This window comes from Plectropomus leopardus, chromosome 8 (assembly GCF_008729295.1).
Source record: "Plectropomus leopardus isolate mb chromosome 8, YSFRI_Pleo_2.0, whole genome shotgun sequence".
NCBI lineage: Eukaryota > Metazoa > Chordata > Actinopteri > Perciformes > Serranidae > Plectropomus > Plectropomus leopardus.
In genome coordinates this window covers 28934343-28953243 of record NC_056470.1, presented here as the reverse complement: position 1 = coordinate 28953243, position 18901 = coordinate 28934343, and the positions used below count along the sequence as shown (strand labels likewise).

At 36.4% G+C, this 18901-nt stretch overlaps 2 protein-coding genes across 3 annotated transcripts; both read right to left on the bottom strand.

Moving 5' to 3' along the window:
* Window positions 1-1300: 1300 nt before the first annotated feature.
* Window positions 1301-6289, bottom strand: LOC121947343 (tumor protein D54-like). Its single transcript, XM_042492350.1, has 9 exons — window positions 6216-6289; window positions 5322-5437; window positions 5070-5218; window positions 4758-4805; window positions 4302-4403; window positions 3243-3269; window positions 2001-2033; window positions 1820-1868; window positions 1301-1729 (listed from the first exon to the last, which is right to left on the bottom strand). Exons 1-9 carry the CDS (start codon window positions 6226-6228, stop codon window positions 1658-1660), a joined length of 609 nt encoding a protein of 202 aa, XP_042348284.1. The 5' UTR covers window positions 6229-6289; the 3' UTR covers window positions 1301-1657.
* Window positions 6290-10884: 4595 nt separating this feature from the next.
* On the bottom strand, window positions 10885-17274 carry dnajc5aa (DnaJ (Hsp40) homolog, subfamily C, member 5aa). Of its 2 annotated transcripts, none has more exons than XM_042492170.1 (5): window positions 17142-17274; window positions 14566-14697; window positions 14256-14469; window positions 12433-12604; window positions 10885-11447 (listed from the first exon to the last, which is right to left on the bottom strand). In XM_042492170.1, the coding sequence occupies exons 2-5, from the start codon at window positions 14676-14678 to the stop codon at window positions 11344-11346; spliced, it is 603 nt and encodes a 200-aa protein (XP_042348104.1). In that variant the 5' UTR covers window positions 14679-14697; window positions 17142-17274; the 3' UTR covers window positions 10885-11343. The 2 variants fall into 2 exon arrangements, with proteins under 2 accessions (XP_042348104.1, XP_042348103.1); XM_042492169.1 differs by having other exon boundaries at window positions 17155-17274.
* Window positions 17275-18901: the final 1627 nt, after the last annotated feature.

Sequence of the window (18901 nt, the reverse complement as noted above, 5' to 3'; positions counted from 1 at the left end):
AGGCGTTGAATAACTTAGTCAGAATAAAAATTACTCACAATATTGGCAATAAATTAGTAAAAGTGTCAAGAAAATAACCTGAAAATTTGCAAAAAAAAGTTGAAAAGTTACCAACAAAAACAAACTGATTTTTTCTATAATGCATCAACATCATCATTATAATAATTTCTGGATTTTTTTTTCCCTTACTATTTTTGGTTTAATTTTCAAATAATTTTCTCTCTTTCTTTTTTCAGGTCGTTTTTCTTGCCACCTTCTCTAATTTCTTGCACTTTGCAGGTAATTTTATGCCAGGTTGCTCAATGCCTTTTTTCCATGTTTCCAAAATAAATTAAACCAATTTGCTTGGGTTTCGAGGGTTTAAATGCTTGTGAAACACGTGAACACAACACACAAAAACTGTAAATCCAGGTTTCAAAGAGTTAACAGCTTTCTTTAATCAGTTTGATTATAATATCGCTAAACCTTCTTGGGAAATAAGAGTATAGTCAGATAATTATAATGGCTACCACTGCACTAAATGTTTCAACTCAACACATACAGTTGTCAGAAATGTAACTCTTAATGTTTTTGTATGAACATTATAGTCCCTCAGGAGCGTGGATGAGTGACTGAACAGGCTCCCTGGACACAGCCCAAAGTATCATGTGCCCCTGCTGGCCTTCATCTGCAAAATGTCACTCAAATGACTGCAACATGTACCAACCAGGAAAAGACTCAAAGTGACTACAAAGAGATGCAAAGGAACTGCGAAGAGACACATGATAACCTTAAGGAGTCAAAAACATGACATCGAAGAGATGCAAAACAACAACAAAAAAAGAAACAAAACCACAAAGTCTGCACGTCTTTCTGCTATGCATGAGTTGGTGGGGCTTTTTGCATAATACAGAATTATTGAATCTTGGGACTGCATTTTCTTCTGGGATTATTGAGTTTTGATCTCAATAAAAGCAGATTAAATGCAGTAGTAGGGGCACTTTGGGACACTTGTATCTGGTTTTGATATCCATAACAACACTGGTAAGACATCTGAAGTCTCTGGCGCCACCTAAAGGCTTAACATCAAACAAGGCCACCACAGACTGAGGGTGTCACGTTAGAGAGGCAACGAGAAGAAGTTTGAACATTATAAGTGACAAGCAAAGCTTAAAAACATCAAAAGAAATCAGCAAACACATGAAAATACAAACTTCTACTTTCGTTAATTAAAAACACCAATCTAATTACGGCAAATGAAATTGACGTGGCCATTGATGACAAAAGACCTCGAACCATTCAATTGACTTTAATTGAAAAATCTTTAAGTACAAAAATACTTCATGCTTTTGAAATTCTGTTTTGTTAATGTCACAATTAATGTCAAATGAATGCATACTGTGAGCAGAGTCCAGGTTTGCTGAACTCACATGTCAAAATAAATAACTGTTAAATTACATTTATCCAGCCGCAGAAATGTAACATTCACATATTAAAAGACTATTTTTACATTGAAGTTTAAAATAATATTTCATTGCTTGTTATACATTCTATTAGTCATGTTATAATAATACAATAAATAACAGTGGACAAATTCACACAGATGAGGGAGCAAAGTAATGTTAAATAACTTAAAGTATGAAAAATAGTTGTTTGTGTTATGTTAGAAGGGCTTATCTCATGTGCGTGAAGATCTTCTTTCAAACCCAGAGGTGTCTCCATTATTTGTCAGACCACTGCTCACTTTGTCCTGCGTGATCAAGACAGGAAACAAGTGATCAATAATCAATAATTTACCCAGTAAAAACTATGTGACTGCCGCTGGTTTTGACAAACTCACCTTTACACTGCCGACCATTTCCTCAAAAGACTTAAATGTAGAGGAATGTCTGCAGAGAAATGAGAAGACTAATTACACATACTGTATTTGACAATTACTTTTTACAACTACATAAACTTTAACTCTGTTTTTTTAACCAAACAAATTAGCATTAAATACAGGAATTGCAGTTTTTTTTCACCTCATAGTCGGCACACTCATGGTGTGGCTGAGGCTGCACGGCGTCACATTGGAGGCAAGGAAAAGAAGGGAGTTTAGATATTCTAAGTGACAAGAAAAGCTCAAAAACATCAAAAGAAATCAGTAAACGCATGAAAATACAAACTTTACAACAGGCTCAAAATGTTATGTACCTCAGAATTAGTTTTACTTGCTAAGCTTGTGTACACATACAGCAAGTCTGACTTGATACACAGACTGATTTTGTTTATACTGTGTGTATCATTTTTAATTTATTCTAATGTGTGATTAGTGAAAAAACACACTCCTGCTACTACTACAACTACTACTGCTACTACAACTACTACTACTACTTTCATTGCTCTAAATGTACTTGCACAGAAAAAGAAATACAACTAAAAACAAGGACCACAAAGCTGAACATAAACATAACTACTTTGTACATAGAAGTAGGTGAAATATCTATTTATCTATCTATCTGTAAACTGTGAAACAAGAATACAATTACACAGAGTGCTGGAAAAATATTAAATTATTTATGTCAATAAAGAGGTTTCCTTTGGTTCAGCCAAAGCAACACTTATTGATTAATATATCACTTATTTTTATGATATTTAGAAGTACTTAATGAATCCCTCATTGGGGAATTATGCCCTTTACAGTGTACCAGAGCGAAATGTGACATTTTGAAACGACTGAACAGTTGAAACCATTAGGTTCACTTTATTATAAGAAATTAAAAAGTGAGAAAAGTAGAAAACAGTACATTTTTTGTCTATTTCCATCATACATGACTTAAATAATCGGTTACAAAACTCAACTGAACACTTAATCAACTTGTGATTGTTTGTGTCATGCAGTAACAGTGGTGTAATGTGACTTGCGTTTTTCCATTTTGTGCTACTTCAACTCCACCTTCACCAGCTTTATCGTTAGTGATGCTTACACATTAATGCGTCAGTAATTTTAATCCAGTGAATTATGTATCACTCTGAAATGGAGCAGTCTGCATAATGAGTACTTTTACTCCTCGTACTCAATAAATATTTGATGCAAACACTTAATGTCTCTCTCCTTAATGCGGGACTGTTACTTTTAACATTTTATTCTCACACTGGTATTACTGCTTTTAACTTAAGTAAAAGATCTGCACACACACACACACACACACACACACACACACACACACACACACACACACACACACACACACACACACACACTTCAGACCCTTTAGTCTTACCGTGGAGGGCTGGGAAGAGGCAGAGCTCTGCAGAGATAACGACAGACACACAGATAACGTCACACCAGATTCTGTCTCCACATGGACGACAACAACAGACTTATCAGCTCCTGCTGCTGATGTCCAGATGTACCACTGTGATTGGATTAGAGCTGTTGATTACTGGCTCAACAAAAACATAAGACAGGGGGCCTTCGAACTTAAAGGGACAGTTTGGATTTTTTGAAGTGGGGCTGTATGACGTATTTTTCCATAGTCAGTATATGTTATGCTGCCTTTATGTGCTCCTCGGAAATAGCGTATTTACGAATTACGAGCACATAAACGGCTTTCCAAAGTCGTGATTACGAGTGGGGAAATTAGTAAATTTCGATGATAACCCAAGTTGGACGTTTGCGTAACATTTCAAGGCAGCATAAATGGCGGAAAGCATGAAAACAGTGTCAACACTTGACGGTAAAAATTATATATCTCGTTATTTTGTTTCTAGCAGCTTTCATTTACTTTTAGTAGTTGCACATTTTACATGCGTCTATTTACTGCAGCAAGCAAAATTTTAACTATACAGCATGCCAGGTGAGTATACTAACAACATCATTTTATGACACAAGTTGCCGACTTGACCTCTTAAATGCATAAATATGGCGGGCAAAAGTGAATGTTTGGTCAATGTTTAGAAACTTTTTTATTAATTAATGTATTAAATATCAATTTTTGATCACATGTAAAGTGTAATATGGTGTTGATGTTAACTGATGTCCATGCAGAGTGACCTAGATTGAATAGAAAATATATATATATATACGTTCAAAACATTCATTCCGCATAGACTTTTTTTTAAATGTGTCATCCTTCATTTTGACTCCAGTATTTACATTTTACGCTACTTTCTACTTTTAGTCCTTTCATTAAACAACCACCTCAAGCTAATTTCTTCTGTTTATTTTGGCTTGCTAATAATCATTGCAGATCTATATTTTTAAAAATGGAATTGAAAAATAATTCAGCTTTTTATTTTAAGAAATCAGTTGGGAATAGCAAGGCCAATCTTGAGGGTACCTCATCTCCGCCAGTCTCCTGGTGATGGTCACACCCACACTAGACACTGCAGCTGATGTCACCTGGCCTGCATGACAGAGACCCTCCCGTGTCCTCATATAGCTACAGGTAGACAGAAGTGGTGTAAGTCACAACACTGCCAACACACATGTGACACTTAACTTATAGCAGAGAACACAAAGGTAAAAATTCACACACATGCAGAGGGCTGCTCACTAAATCAAACACTTCAGGTAAGTCCTGCCATTACTGCTCCCTGTGCTAAGTCCAGCTATAAGGCTATTAACGGGGTACCGATCCTATTTGACCTGGGAAATCCCATCACTTGTTTCTTAGGAGAGAATCCTCTTTAACATGTGAGCATGGGGAAAACCATTGGGAAACCCTAATGCCACGATATGTAGGACAAATGTTTTTTTTTTGTTCAGGATATAACAGAAAAAGATGCACACTCACATGTTGGAGTGGCTGATGTCATCCAGAGTGGCCGAGGCTGTGAGATATCTGAAACAAGAGTAAAAAAACACACAAGCTGGCAGATTATTACCTCGACTTAAGACAGAGAACCGTCATTAGTGTGCTTTTCACGGTTATGTAACCATGTCACACTAAGACAATGCGTGGCAAATCCTCTGCCAGCGGAGAGCTTGGGTCTCTTAAACCAGGTAAGACTATAGAGGTTTGTAGTGGAGTTTTTAACCACCCAAGTCTTACAATGAAAATGCAAGTGTAAATATGCAATGTTTGTGAGGATGCCAGCGCACTCACGGGGCTGAGGTCTGCACGTCTTGCCAGCCTTTGGACAGATTCTGTTTGATGTTACTGAGAGGACCCATGCCCAGCTGCCTCCTGATGTCTGCTGCATATTTTTCTCTGACCAAAAGCACCTGCCTCAGTGTCTGAATTTCATCCTCTATCTGTGCAGGAGAAATTATACACAACAGTTTAATTAGTTGAGAGACAACAGCAAACAGATGTTATTTACTTTTTGTTTTGAATAGCCGAAAGGAGCTGCATCACCTTTACAAGTTCAATCTTTAGATTGTCTATGTCCTCCTCTGTCAGATCCGAGGGTGAGCATCCATTTTCTGTAACCCTTGTGGAGAAGTTCATTGACGTTGAAGCCCCACCAAAACCTTAAAAAGAAGCACAGGCAAATAAACATTAAATTGAAAAAACTATGTATGTATATATTGATAGACTGATAGATATGTTGATAGAGCACATTTCAGTGTGCTGCAAAGTCCAAGGTACAAGCTGCCAGGTGTCAAAAAAGCCAGCAGCTCACCATAAAAGTGAATAAAATTCAATAAAACTACCAATAAAACTTTGAAAAATAATATTTCAGATGAAGAACAAACCAAGATACAAAGACATGAGTCAGCACTGATACGAAAAAGTGTTTTAAAATAAAATAAAATAATAATACTACAAGTAAACCATTAAAATAGGATAATACACATATAATATAAAATTAAAATAAAGTAAAACAGAATAAAATAAGACAAATAGACCAATAAATTATGACACCACACGTATAAAATCAACAAAATTAGATAGATAGCCAACGGATTCCCTTTTTCGTACTTTTTAAAAAAGTTTATAGTCAATTAAGTTTCAAAACTTCGGTAGTTTAATAAATCACAGTGGCGGTTTTCATATTTTAAACAGAGTAAACACAGTCGGAGCTGTCCTTAGTGCTGAATTTCACTTTAGCTGCCCGGCTAACTGAAGCTAACTGGTGCTAGCTGAAGCTAACGGCTAACGTTACTTGTTGCTCGCGGAGCTAACGTTAGCCAGCGTCGACAGCAGCACAAACACATCATAAACGCGTTAGCTATCCGCTAAAACTGACCGAAATACCGGTGAAAATTAATTATTACACGACTTAAAACCGACGCGAGGCGGTCTCACCTGGTCGGTTCATCGCTGCTTCACTTTCACCTGCGGAGTGTTTTGAGTAGTTTAGCTAGCAGCAGCCTCCTGCCACCATACACAAAGAGCTCTACTAACAGAGGAGCAGGAGAGGAGGAGCAGGAGGAGGAGGAGGGAGTCACTGAGGACTGATGGTGTTGACATGCGTGAAGTTGTTGTGCAATTATGTCGTGTACAAGTACTCTGCTACAAATATAAATCCTGCATCAATCCAACACAAGTAAAAGTACGACAGTGGTAGCATTAAAATAAACTACACTAAAAGCAGCCTAGTCATTAGACAGGATGGGCCATTTCAGAATAAGAGTCTATGTATTATATCAGCATCTGGTTAAAGTGGAGCTATTTCAAATTATTTTTGTTATTATTATTATTATTATTATTATTATTATTATTATTACTTTTTAAACCTGTATTTCATTTTATGTATCTTACTCTGTCCCATGTTGAATAACTTTTAAACTAGTCTACTCTTTTTTTCATTGTTTTATCTGTAAAATATCTGTAAAATGCTTTGTAACTTTGTTTTGAAATGCACTATACAGCTTAAGTTTTAACAACAAACAACAACAATAGTACTACTACTAGTAATTTTAATTATTATAATTATTATTTAATGGAATCACTGCAATCACAGTACAATACTTCCCTTTCCTTTGAAATGTAATGGAGTCTAAAAATCTCTAAAATGGCAAAAAATATAAATTGTTCTTTAATGAACAAGTACCTCCAAATTGCATTCAACTACAGTATTTGAGAAAATTATCTTTTTTAGTCCATGACTGATCATAGCATCTGAGACATACAGTACATGACCCAAAGAGCTAGTTCTTTTATGTACGCATGTAATCTCAAATCTATTCATTTAAAATTTAAATCTGAGTGGTTTCAGTGTTCATTAGGTTCATTCCAGTGAACTCGAGGTCGACAGAAGTACCTGTGATGATGGCTATACAAACTCTCCCTTCAACTGTAACTGTGTGTCTTGTTGTACTGTAGTACAACAAGACGACTGGATTTACAGTCGAAGGTAGAAAAAATAAAACACAATTTGAGATTTAAATGCCTGTAAATGCTCATTTATAATTAGCATCCCACAATAACTTAGTAAGACTTGTCTCCATCTGCTGGCAAAATGTGCCACCACACTGCAGTCACGGCAAAGTCCTTTAGAGCCAAGTGAAGCAGAGAGTTGGCAGATTAATCTAACATCATGCAGCACTGAGTTTAACATTAAAAGGAAGTACATCAAGAAATTTATATGAGGATTTATTATTAGAAATGTGTGTCTAACCCCAGTTAAATAACCTTTTAAAACATATTTCTCAAAAACAGCTTTTTATCAATTTCATCACACCATTTTATTTCAAATATATGTCTGTTTTAATATTTTCTGCTAGAATTTTATATTATTGTTGGATATTTTATTCTGTTTAACTTTGAGTATTATTTTCTCTGATTTTTTTGAAGTCTTGAAATATTTTAGTCTTGTCACTTTAATTACTAATTAAATAATTAAATTTAATATTTGATTTTAAAGCCATAGATCACCTTACAGACTTTTCACGGGTTTTATGTTTATGTGCATCGACACTCCATACTGCACCAAATCAACAATTGCGCATGCTTTTGTCTTATTTTGTTGTATTTCAGTTTTAAAAAATGAGTCGCCATACTCTTCATAACTCCAGTAAGTCAGTTTTGAACCCGATATTTTTACAAACTGGAGGTAACAAGTCAAAATGTTCAGGAACATTTATTCAACAACAGCAAATCAGATCAATGATCCACTTGTTTTCTTCCAGACACACAATTACCATGCTACAACATAAACGTTTAAGGTTTATACTTTATATGGGCCAAGTGTATGTACAAGCGACTGTAACCATTAAACCATTCCTTGCAAATTTAATGGTTACATTACAACACCATACCAGTTAAAATTATAGCCATCATCAAGTATGAAATAAATAAAATTCCAAAAATGCATCATATAACCATTTCACTATAGTTACACTATATACTATGTTGTCTTTTTATGGAGTCATGTCCTGATCATTGATCCATTATAGTATTTTTTTTAAACACACAGTGCATTCAACTTAGAAACATTTACAGTAGCATTTTTCAGTATCTCAATGAAAAAAGCCATGACAGGAACATCTATGTTTCATCAAGGGTTACAGGAAACATCATACAAGGGCCACAGAGGTCAACATCCATACCGTTAATAGCAGAGGGTGGGCGACAGGAGCTCACCAATTGTAAACCATTGGAACACATTATTAGCATTTTATGAAACTGACAGAGTGGCAAAGATCTTCATGGCAATTTATGGCAATTTGCAAAAATGTGTGGCAATAGATGCAAATTCAGTCGTATGAAAAAAATCATTTCGAGCTGCCTGTAGCTCACAGATGATATGCCTGACGAGCTTCTTACTCTACATGGATTCAAAAAAGTCGACAATGATAAACGATCACAGCATCGGACGAAATGTCATCAGACTTCAGCTCAAAAACACAAGGACTAAAAACATGATGAAAATCTGATTCCTCACTACCGAAAATATCCCCCATGCGGATGTTCTTTAGTCAGCTTTATCTCCCAACCATAAAGAGCGTAACATGTTTTTTTTTCCACATCACATTAACTACTTAACATATTCAAGACGACTCAGAGTTAAAAACATGTCACTCTCCAAACCAGAGCAGCTGCTGATAGAGATCTGTCATTTCTACATATTTACAGCTCTCATCAGAGCCGACTGGAGCTCCTTGGCTTCACATAGCACAAGATCAATGACAAAAATAATTGCAATAATTAGATAAAATTAATGTCTTTCAGTCTCAATTAGTTGTGATTTTTCTGAAATATATTACTTTTGCTCCGGGTATGAACATAGAAACAAAAAAAGAGCAGAAATTCAGCATATAATTCTGATAATTTCTGCTTTAACAAACTTTAGACGAATGAATATAACATTTTCTCTGTAAATGTTACGCCTCAGTTTCAGATAAAACGGCTGATGTGACAAAAAAAAAACAACTAAAATACAATAGAATAAAATTAAAAAAAAAAAAAAAACAGCAGATCAAGATGACCTATGCTAAAACCTCCCATAAAATAGATGCAAAAAATTATACACCATCATGAAAGCTACCTTGAAAATAAGTGCAATAATTAGATGAAATGAATATTGTTAAGTCTCAATTAATTTCAGCATCTCTGAAATGGATTATTTTGGCTTTTGGTATGAACATACGAAAACAAAAAAGCAGCAGTTCATCATATTATTCCAATAATTTGTGTTTTAACAAACCTTAGGAAGGAAAATTATATTTCCTCGACTAATGGAAACACTACACAATATAATGTAAAATTATCAGTTTCCTTTATAAACTTAAGCTTCTGATTTCTAAATATTTTGTGTCAATTAAACGCAACTGCTGATGTGACGATAAAACAACGAAAATACAACAAAATCAAAAATTTGAAGATGACAGATCAACAGAAAATCATGACAATGTGACTAATCCACCTGGGCTGAAACCCGCCATAAACAGATGCAAGAAATTATGAACCCACATGAAAGTCTCCTCACTGCAATACTTTGTAAAAATTAGTTGTGACGTCCCTGAAATAAATTACTTTTGCTCAAAGTATGAACATACAAACAAAAAAAAGGCAGAAAGTCATCATATCATTCCAATAACCAAGCTGCTTTTCAAACTTCAGAGGAAAGAATAGTAACATTTCCTCCTCTAATAGAAACAAATTCATAATTTACATGTTAATTCAGTTTCAGTTTTTAAAGCTTAAGCTTCTAATTTCAGAACCCAAATTGTTTTTTTTTTATCTATTAGCAATAGTGTAGTGGAGGGTATACGCAGACATACGGATTAAACCCACCTATCAGTCAAAAAGACACTGAATTATATAGGAGAGTATACCCACTTTCTACCTAATAGTGTACCCACTTCATCAGCTACCACTACCCCAAAGTCTATTAGACATAACTGCTGAAGTGACAAAAAACAACAAACATAAACTAAAACAAAAATTCTCGTTAGGTTTCAGATCAACATAAAATCGTGACAATGTAACTAATCCTCCGGGGGCTGAAAACTGCCATAAATAGATGCAAGAAATTATGAACCAACATGAAAGTTACCTTGAAAAATGACTGTCATGGCGACCTGTTCAGTGCCGCAGGAACGTATCCTGCAAAGAGGAGCCGAAATAAAGCTGAGGCAGAGGAATGGAAAGCCAATACTAATTAATAACTTTAACTGTTACCTCAGCAGGCATTTATGAAGAGAAATGTCTGCAAATAAAGCTCTGTGCCTGACAACCTCGTGATTCACATTAAAACCTCTCAGGGGAGCACACTACAGACAAACACAGACGTACTGTACTGTGGGTCTGACGATGGCAGGTGGCATTTAGTATTGATTGTGAATCTGAAGTGAAAATTGCACTAATATATATGACAACTCTGTTCTCGAAGGTTTAATGATGGCACTGACCATCTCTCTTTAACCAGCACCTCCCTGAGCCATGGCTCTCCTTTCCTCCAGCATAAAGTATCTTATAAACTTCACCCACCTCCTCCTCCTCCTTCTCCTCCTCCTCTCTCCGCTGCTGCCGCCATGTGAACTGTTCTCATTTAAACATATTGCACATACGTATGCACCTACATTATGAGTCTTGCAAAGTAAAAATGCTGCAAAAGATGAATCTGGAGACCATGTTTTATAAACAGTGCATGCTACACCATGATGCAAAATGTGGGAGAGGGAAAGTGGGGTAGGCGACCTGTGCGGTTAAAGGCCAAGAAATACAAAAGAAGAAATAAAAAGGAAACTTAAGTTTCTCTTTTCTTCTCGTATTGGGATGGGGGATAAGTTGCGGACCAATCAGGGAGGGGTGTAAGGGATGTGTGACTTCATTAGTTCCTTTCATGGGCCATGCTTACTAGTCCCTCTCCTCCGCATGGCTCTCTTTCTGAAGTGGAAAGATGGATTGCCCCTTTCTTTCATCTCACTGGAGGTGGAGCAGGGAAGCAGGCAGGACCGCAGGCCAGGATTGACGGGAGCGGAGGAGGTTAGTTGAAGCCGGTGTCAGTGTGGTAGGAATGGTGCCCATCCGATGTCAACTGGGTTGTCTCTGTTGCCGATGGTTGCAGCATTATAGGGTCACCCCCAGCCTCTGTTTGACAAAACAAAACAAAAAAGAAACATTTTCCAGCAAACCAAATGAAAATCAAACTTCTAGCACAAACCAGATATCAAATGTATACCATAATTATGTATATATATATATACATATATACCATAAATACACTCTGCAAAACGTGAATATTTTCATATATATCAAAAACTAGCAGAAAAAATTAAACATTTCAGAGAAACATGTATGTAGAAGACAAACGATACTGTACAAAATTCATATCATGATATATAAACTATAAATATAAACTACAGAAAATATGAATAATGTTTAAAAATCAAAAACTAGTTGAAAAAGTTAATTTTAGAAAAAAATCTATATAGAAGACAAAGGGTATTATACAAAATACATAATATATTATGATATAAAAAAACAGGATGTATCCATTTTCTCATAACAAGATATACATGTGTATATCAGAAATATAAAGTACAAAGTATATGATTATTTGGATAATAAGTTAAAAAAACTAGTAGAAAAAAGTAGAAGAATTTAGAAAAAATGTAAAGGAAGACAAAGGGTACTATTAAAAAATACCTATAATGATAAACATAAGGTATAAAATACTTGAATATTGTCATAAGTTATCAAAAACAAGCAGAAACAATATAAAAAAATAGTGTAAATATATATTAAAGACAAAGGGTCCTATAAAAAGTACACAGTAATAATTATCTATACATATGCACAAACACGCCATAAATAAAACACAAAATCAATGAATCTCGACATAATAAGATATCAAAAACAAGTGGAAAAATGATCATTTTAGAAGACAATGAGGACTATACAAACTACACATTATAATCTGATATATATCAGTAGGATGAGGTGATATTACCTACATAGTAAATATAAAACATATCTGATTAAAGAAGGGGATGGAGGGAAAGAGGTTTTTCATTTTTCGACATCGTCCATCTATCAGATTCATAATGGGAGTGGCCACACAGGTGAGTCTCACCTCTCTCATCAGACTGCAGCTGAGCCTCCAGGTCCTCGGGGGACACGTAAAACTCCTGCTCCTGACCCTCCCGTGGCCGTGGTTTACATTTACCACAGCAGCAGTTACAGCAGCAACATAGGCAGCAACAGAAGTAGCAGCCAGTGGCCAGGCCGCAGAATACAAACAGAGCCTGCAGGGGAGCAGATACACGAGGCGGCGAGAAACGTCAGTGAGAGAACAAGAATTAAAGGTCCAGTGTGTTGCATCTAGTGGCATCTAGTGGTGACGGTGCACAGCTGAAACTACTCTCATGTGTCCCGATGTGAGGGTTGACTTTTCGCCCCTCACATCGACTTGCGAGGACAGAGGGATGTCGTATGCTATAAAGCCCTCTGAGGCATTTTGTGACAATGGGCTTTATGAATGAAATTGACGTTACTTGTGTCTAAAGAACCTAATTACAAGCCAAATAAATGTTTCCCAAAGATGGTTTCTGTCATTTCAGGTAGTTCTTATCCCACTGATATGTTCAATTGTTCATTTCTCTTGCAAGTTTGGTTTTAGTGAGTTATTTAATGCTATAAAAAAGGGTGCCTGACATCATGATTGAAATTGCTACTAATTTAATATTTGAATATGGTGCCCTTATCCCACCTCGCCACTATGTAGTAAAGGTGCGATTGTATTGTCGGAGTAAGAGTTGTCTCGCCGTTTAGCATCCATGGGAGGTAGCAAAAGTGCCGATATGGTTTCTGTACAAACAGGACAGCCAGCTGGACGGGACCACGTGCAGGACAGATGTGACGTTTTCACGGCGTGTTATATGTAAGAGCCACTGTGGGAGATTTAAAAAGCAGCCAGCTGCTGTTAGCGCCTAACTCAAAGAAGAAAAACAGCAGCCGTAAATGTCCACAAACTGGGAAAACAATCACAATCGGAAGCCTCTTACCCTCCGAGCAGAGGACGAGATCAGCCGCCATCTAACAGAGACAGTAAATGATTGTTGCTGCCATGTTATTGTTTAGAAAGAGTTGCCGACGTATATGTTGCACGTCACACTTGGGGTCGACGTTGTTGTGTTAAATGCCACGCCCGTGATGCTGTCATGCAGTCCATGATCACACCCTGGAGCATCATGATGCTGCTGGTGTTTAGTTCTGTGTAAAAATGCAAAGGTGGCGCAAAAAAGAGACTTTGAAGCGGCCTTATAGCGTGATCTCCGTGTGAGTGCGATCCATGTGGCGCTGCTTGCGATCGTCGAGACAGATGTATGAAGCTCGCTCCTGAGCAAATTATGTCACCAGCAAATATAATATTTTGGCTTCATTTTACATTCAGTCTATGGAAAACATAGTTATTATAGGTGGGAACCACCAGATGCCCCATGATACAATATTATCATGATACAATATTATTGTGATTTTAAACATGTTGTAATATGCTGAGTATTGTGAAAAAATATATTGTTTTACTGCTTTCTTTTCAACTGCAAATTGTGTCCCTAAAGGACAAGTTTCTCAGCATCTGTATTATCTAATTCTTGAGTCATTTTTATTGCAGCAAAATGTTTCTAATGGACTGAAAAAGCAATTGATTATATTATTTCAACAGGCTACCAAAAATTTAATTTGCATTTGTGATATTATGAATTTACATTTTTTAAAAAATCAATACTCGTGTACTCAGTGTAATGATACGATATAACTATGCTGTACAGACAGTTCTGAATATTACCTTTTCTGCCAACAGATGCCCCTAAATCCTACACACTGGACCTTCAGGAAAAGTCTAACCAGTAAAACGAAATCACAGACGAAACAGTAATTGGTTTTCACTCTTACCTTTGCCCACCAGCTTGAAAGGACAAAGTAAGTGTTAACATTCTCCTCTCCAAACTGCTCAGCCACATACAGTCCCAGAGAACCATATTTGTCGTAGATATTACGCTTCGTGGGGTCATTCAGAATCGCATGAGCGTTGTTTATCTCCTTGAACTTATCGGCCGCCTCCGGATTGTCAGGATTCTTGTCGGGGTGGAACTTCAGCGCCAGTTTCCTGTGAAGAGTCGACAGACAGACGGCAGAAAATAAATACAATCACAGCAATCACGTCTGTGGTAATTACCTGCTGAGTCACAGAGGGGAGCCTCACCTGTAAGATCTCTTGATATCATCCGATGTGGCCACCTTTTCAACTCCCAACACAGTGTAGAGAGACTCACCGGCGGTGGACAGAGAGCGCTGCCTCTGATGCTCTGATGCCATGATGTCTCACGTCCACAGGCTGGGCACACAAACACAGCACTAAATGCATCGACTGGGCTGCATGTAATGAGCAGAGCTGCTGCCTCTTTACAGTGATATACATCTGTTTAAAAAAAAGGCCTTCGTCTACAGTGATGCCAGCGTGACTGCAGGCAACAGCTGGTCAGATTCTGTCAATACAAGCGTCCTGTGCAGGCTGCACGTGGAGAGACGCAGCTGTGTTTGAAATACAGTGAACACGTAAAGAGCGATGAAGGCAACATGCTAGATTTATCATATTTCCATGCACTAATTCAATTTTTTACAGTTTTTTAGTGTAAATGGCACCCGAACAACGTAAACTGTACATGACTGTAACTGTGAGATATTAGCAGGAGCACTGACTGTCTCTGCTGCTGTAAGGGACTGTTGGTTATTTATCAGAGGGGAGGGGGTGGTGCAAAAAGGGGGAGGCATGTCAAATTATTTTTTAAGCACTTGGGAGGGAATTGTGGTTTTTTTTTTGTTTAGGGGAGAGGCAAACAAATTTAAATGGTTGTATTTTGTATCTATTTTATGAGTAAGTGAAAAAAAATCAGGTATGTTTCCTATAAAAATGTCCAAATTTACAGTGTTTATCATAGATCAAAACCGAAAACAGAAACTATCGTTGAATTTTAATTTTCGGACATCCTTGGACACTTTATGTTTGCCGAACACTTCTGTCAGAAAAAAAAGAAAAGATAAACATCAGTGTTGCTGCACCTTAAGGAAAGGAAGATTTAGGGCTTTATTAATGTCAATCAGAATTACGTTTAAGACAAATTTTCTAACAACCAAAATTAAAAAAGGGACAATTTTATTTTGCCCAATTGTTTATTCTAACTTCTTTTGTTTTTGTCCAGTGAAAAAAATATCTATGTCAACTGTTGAAAAGCAAACCTTTTTAGGGTGGAACACATAGAAGACAATAAACTTTTTAAACTATTATATTATTATTTAAATATCTATTTGGTTAACCGACAGAAGTGGAAAATATTTGGCCTTTCTGGGCATTTTTCTGGGCAATTTTGTGTTTCTTAATCTGTATGTGAGATTCCACTATTTAGATTCCCATCATGATGAGTTTAAGAAAATTAAATTATTTAAAAAAAAAAAAAAAAAAAGATGGCACCAAATATTTTGAGATTTTACGATACAAAATCAGAAAAAATGTCTGCACATTTTTAAGACTTTTGAAAGATTAATTTAAGTCAATTTAATACCAATTAAAGCCTTATTTTTTAAATTAATGAAATCAGTGCCTTTAAAGACCTTTTAAGGATCCACAAGAACCCTGAACATAACCATATCTGAGCTTTAAACAGTGATATTTAATTAAAATTGATGTATTCTGCATCTCTTTTGAAATTTGGCCAAAAGTAAACCATTTGCACTAACTAACCAGCATGTGCTTAAATATTTTTTAAAGAGGCATTAACTTTCAAGTTATGCAATTTTCCCAAATAAATCAAGATGGCTCAAGGAAAATTTGTAGCTACAGGTGATTAAAAACCAAAAAAAAAAAAAAAAAACAGTCACACCTCAGCTGCCCAGAACAGTCCCTTAGGTCAGGACTTATACAGTATTATAGATTTTTTCGTTTGGCATATTTTAATTTAATTTAATTTTATCACGTGCAATAAACACTTCAGTAAGAAAAAGACATAACCAAATCTGCGTTAAAATAGTTTTATTTCATCAAAATCCCTTTATTCTAGATCTCATTTAAAATTTGGCCAAAATCTAGAATTCGGTCTTCAACTTGTCACTTGGAAATATTGAAAAGTACATTTTTTTAAAAAAAAAAATCTAATTTATGGTGGATGGAGGGTCATGCATTTTTACCCAATTGAATCGGGGAGGCTTGAGGAAAAATATTTGTAGCCGTGGGGAAATAATAAAATAAAATAAAATAAAATAAAATAAAATGTAATCATCCCACAGCCGCCCCCTTCTCTGATAAAGAACGGTCCCTGAGTAAATCAGTAACTTGACATCTCTACAGTCAGCCTTGCTGCAAAAGAAAAATGTTCATTAAATTGATGCTGCAAGTAAAAAAGCATATCCTAACAATATAGCTGCTTCAAATGGGTGTCATCTTGACACAAATGAATAGCCACTCTATTTAAATCCCTGCACAGCTTATTTCAACATTTTCACAAAAAAAACCCCAAAACTGTCTGCTCAGTCTAATGCGTGTCAAATTTCTCTGTAATACGAATCGCATCCCGTTTAAAATTGTCAATAAGGAGGATTAGAGTCTGTGAATACGATGCTAGCAGCATAATCTCTGTGCAAGCATCATCAGCAGCACTGCTATAGCGCACAGCATCCATGTTGGTTCCTGGCCTGTTCTTGATGCGAACCAGGGACGGATCGTCAGCACTAATTTTCAAGGGCAAGGGGCAGTGTCTCGAGGACGAGTAAATAATGGAAACGCACCTCTCGCGCTCACCTTTCAGTCGGCTCTGATGCGCTGCAACACTGACGATCCCAGCAGGTTGTAATTTTGGAGACAGTGTAGCGTGACTATGGCTGCATCTCGCACGTACCCGGACCCTCTCTGGCTCCCACCACACAATCATGGACAGCTGCAGCAGTACGCTGGCTCCGCCCCGCCCCCCAACACCCCATGGCGACCCGACGTGCGCGTGCACAACCCGGACTGGGATGATGGAGAGGATGCTGGATGCAAAGGCGAGCACATACAGCTCTGTCAATTTAAATTTGCGTATGCAATCGTATAAATTGTATAATGTTAATCATGACATTAAAACCACTTAATATCGTATAAAAAGGCTAAGCCGAAAAGCAAAAAATAAAAAAAAACAACAACACCATTTTCATTCGCTAATTCGGCAATTTGTCCGCTAATTATACGGCTAATTATTAAGCTTAGCATAGATACTAAAAATTAGTTCACTGATGTTATTTTATAATTAAATGTTTTATAAAAGTCAAAAATGTGCATCTTTATGAGTTAAACTAGCCAATTTCTTGGCCTTGATCAGTTGCCAGGCAACCAGAGGACACACCAGGAAGTAACCAGAAATGATGTTAAAGCTATGATTTAAAAAAAAAAAAAAAGAGAAAAAAGACAATTTTTACGTTTAATTTAAAAACAAACACACACACACACACACACACACACACACACAGTACACATACATACTTAAATTTTGTTTTTAATCAATTAACTTGTAATTTGAGTCTAAATTTCACACAATACTAAGTTTATGTAAAGTAAGGAGAACAAGAAAATTACATGAAAATTGGCAGAAAAGAAGAAAAAGAAAACACCAAACAAACAAAATAAAGCCAACAACTAAGAAATGACCTGAATAAAATGTATAAAAACTATGATATTTCAATAAAATAATTCTAAATACAAAATTATGATAATTAGAAATAAGGTTGTGTGGAAATGTTCCCCTACATATATTCTTTAATCTAAATCTACTAATTTCTTGTAATTTGTTGGCCATTTCTTGCCAAGAAACTCGTTGCCTTTTTGTCCCGTCTTTTTGAAAGAAATCAAACCAATTTGCTTAAAAGGGTTCAAAGGTTTGTGATGGGCATCCGAATGCAGCAAAAGAAAAGTGATGTCAACCCAGGTTTCAAAGGGTTAAAATAGCCATTAAAAAAAAAAAAAAGGCTAAAAAAGCTTAGGAGAGTCAAGCATGCATCAGGCAGAGTTCAACAGTGCAGACAACACATTACAGAATGAGCCACTGCCATGCACTGACACTGTGAGAGGCAGGTGTTAAAATAAAATGAAACAGCAATTGTGCACATGGTTGCAAACCTTTTCCTGCCGGGAGGTTTAAGTGTCTGCCAGCCAAAGCAGCATTCTGGAGGTTTAATACAGTAACCTACATTTGTGCACAGAAATGAGCAGGGGAAATGTCTGTCTTACATATGAGGTGTCTCAATATCGATACTGTATGCACCTAGCAGCTGCCACACAAACACATTCACTCTCTACATTTAGTCAGAGCAGGCAGCAACAAAGAAAGCAATGCCACAGTGTGCATGTATTAGTTAATTGATACGATAAATTACCATTCAAAAATCAAACCTTTATGCTTTTCTACCATTCCTATCTCTATCAAAATGTTAAATAATGCTGCTTAAGGCTGTGTGCAATACAATGAAAAATTATGTTTTAACAATGGGGTTTAGGCAATAGGTGTTATGTGCAA

Coding starts and splice junctions, on each gene's coding strand:
- LOC121947343 (XM_042492350.1), bottom strand. Junction 4,806..5,069: donor GACGTGCAGACCTCAGCCCC/GTGAGTGCGCTG, acceptor CTCTTGTTTCAG/ATATCTCACAGCCTCGGCCA. Junction 1,730..1,819: donor AAATGGTCGGCAGTGTAAAG/GTGAGTTTGTCA, acceptor TTGATCACGCAG/GACAAAGTGAGCAGTGGTCT.
- dnajc5aa (XM_042492170.1), bottom strand. CDS start 14,678: ATGGCATCAGAGCATCAGAGGCAGCGCTCTCTGTCCACCGCCGGTGAG. Junction 14,470..14,565: donor GATATCAAGAGATCTTACAG/GTGAGGCTCCCC, acceptor GACTCTTCACAG/GAAACTGGCGCTGAAGTTCC. Junction 11,448..12,432: donor GCTGCAGTCTGATGAGAGAG/GTGAGACTCACC, acceptor TTTGTCAAACAG/AGGCTGGGGGTGACCCTATA.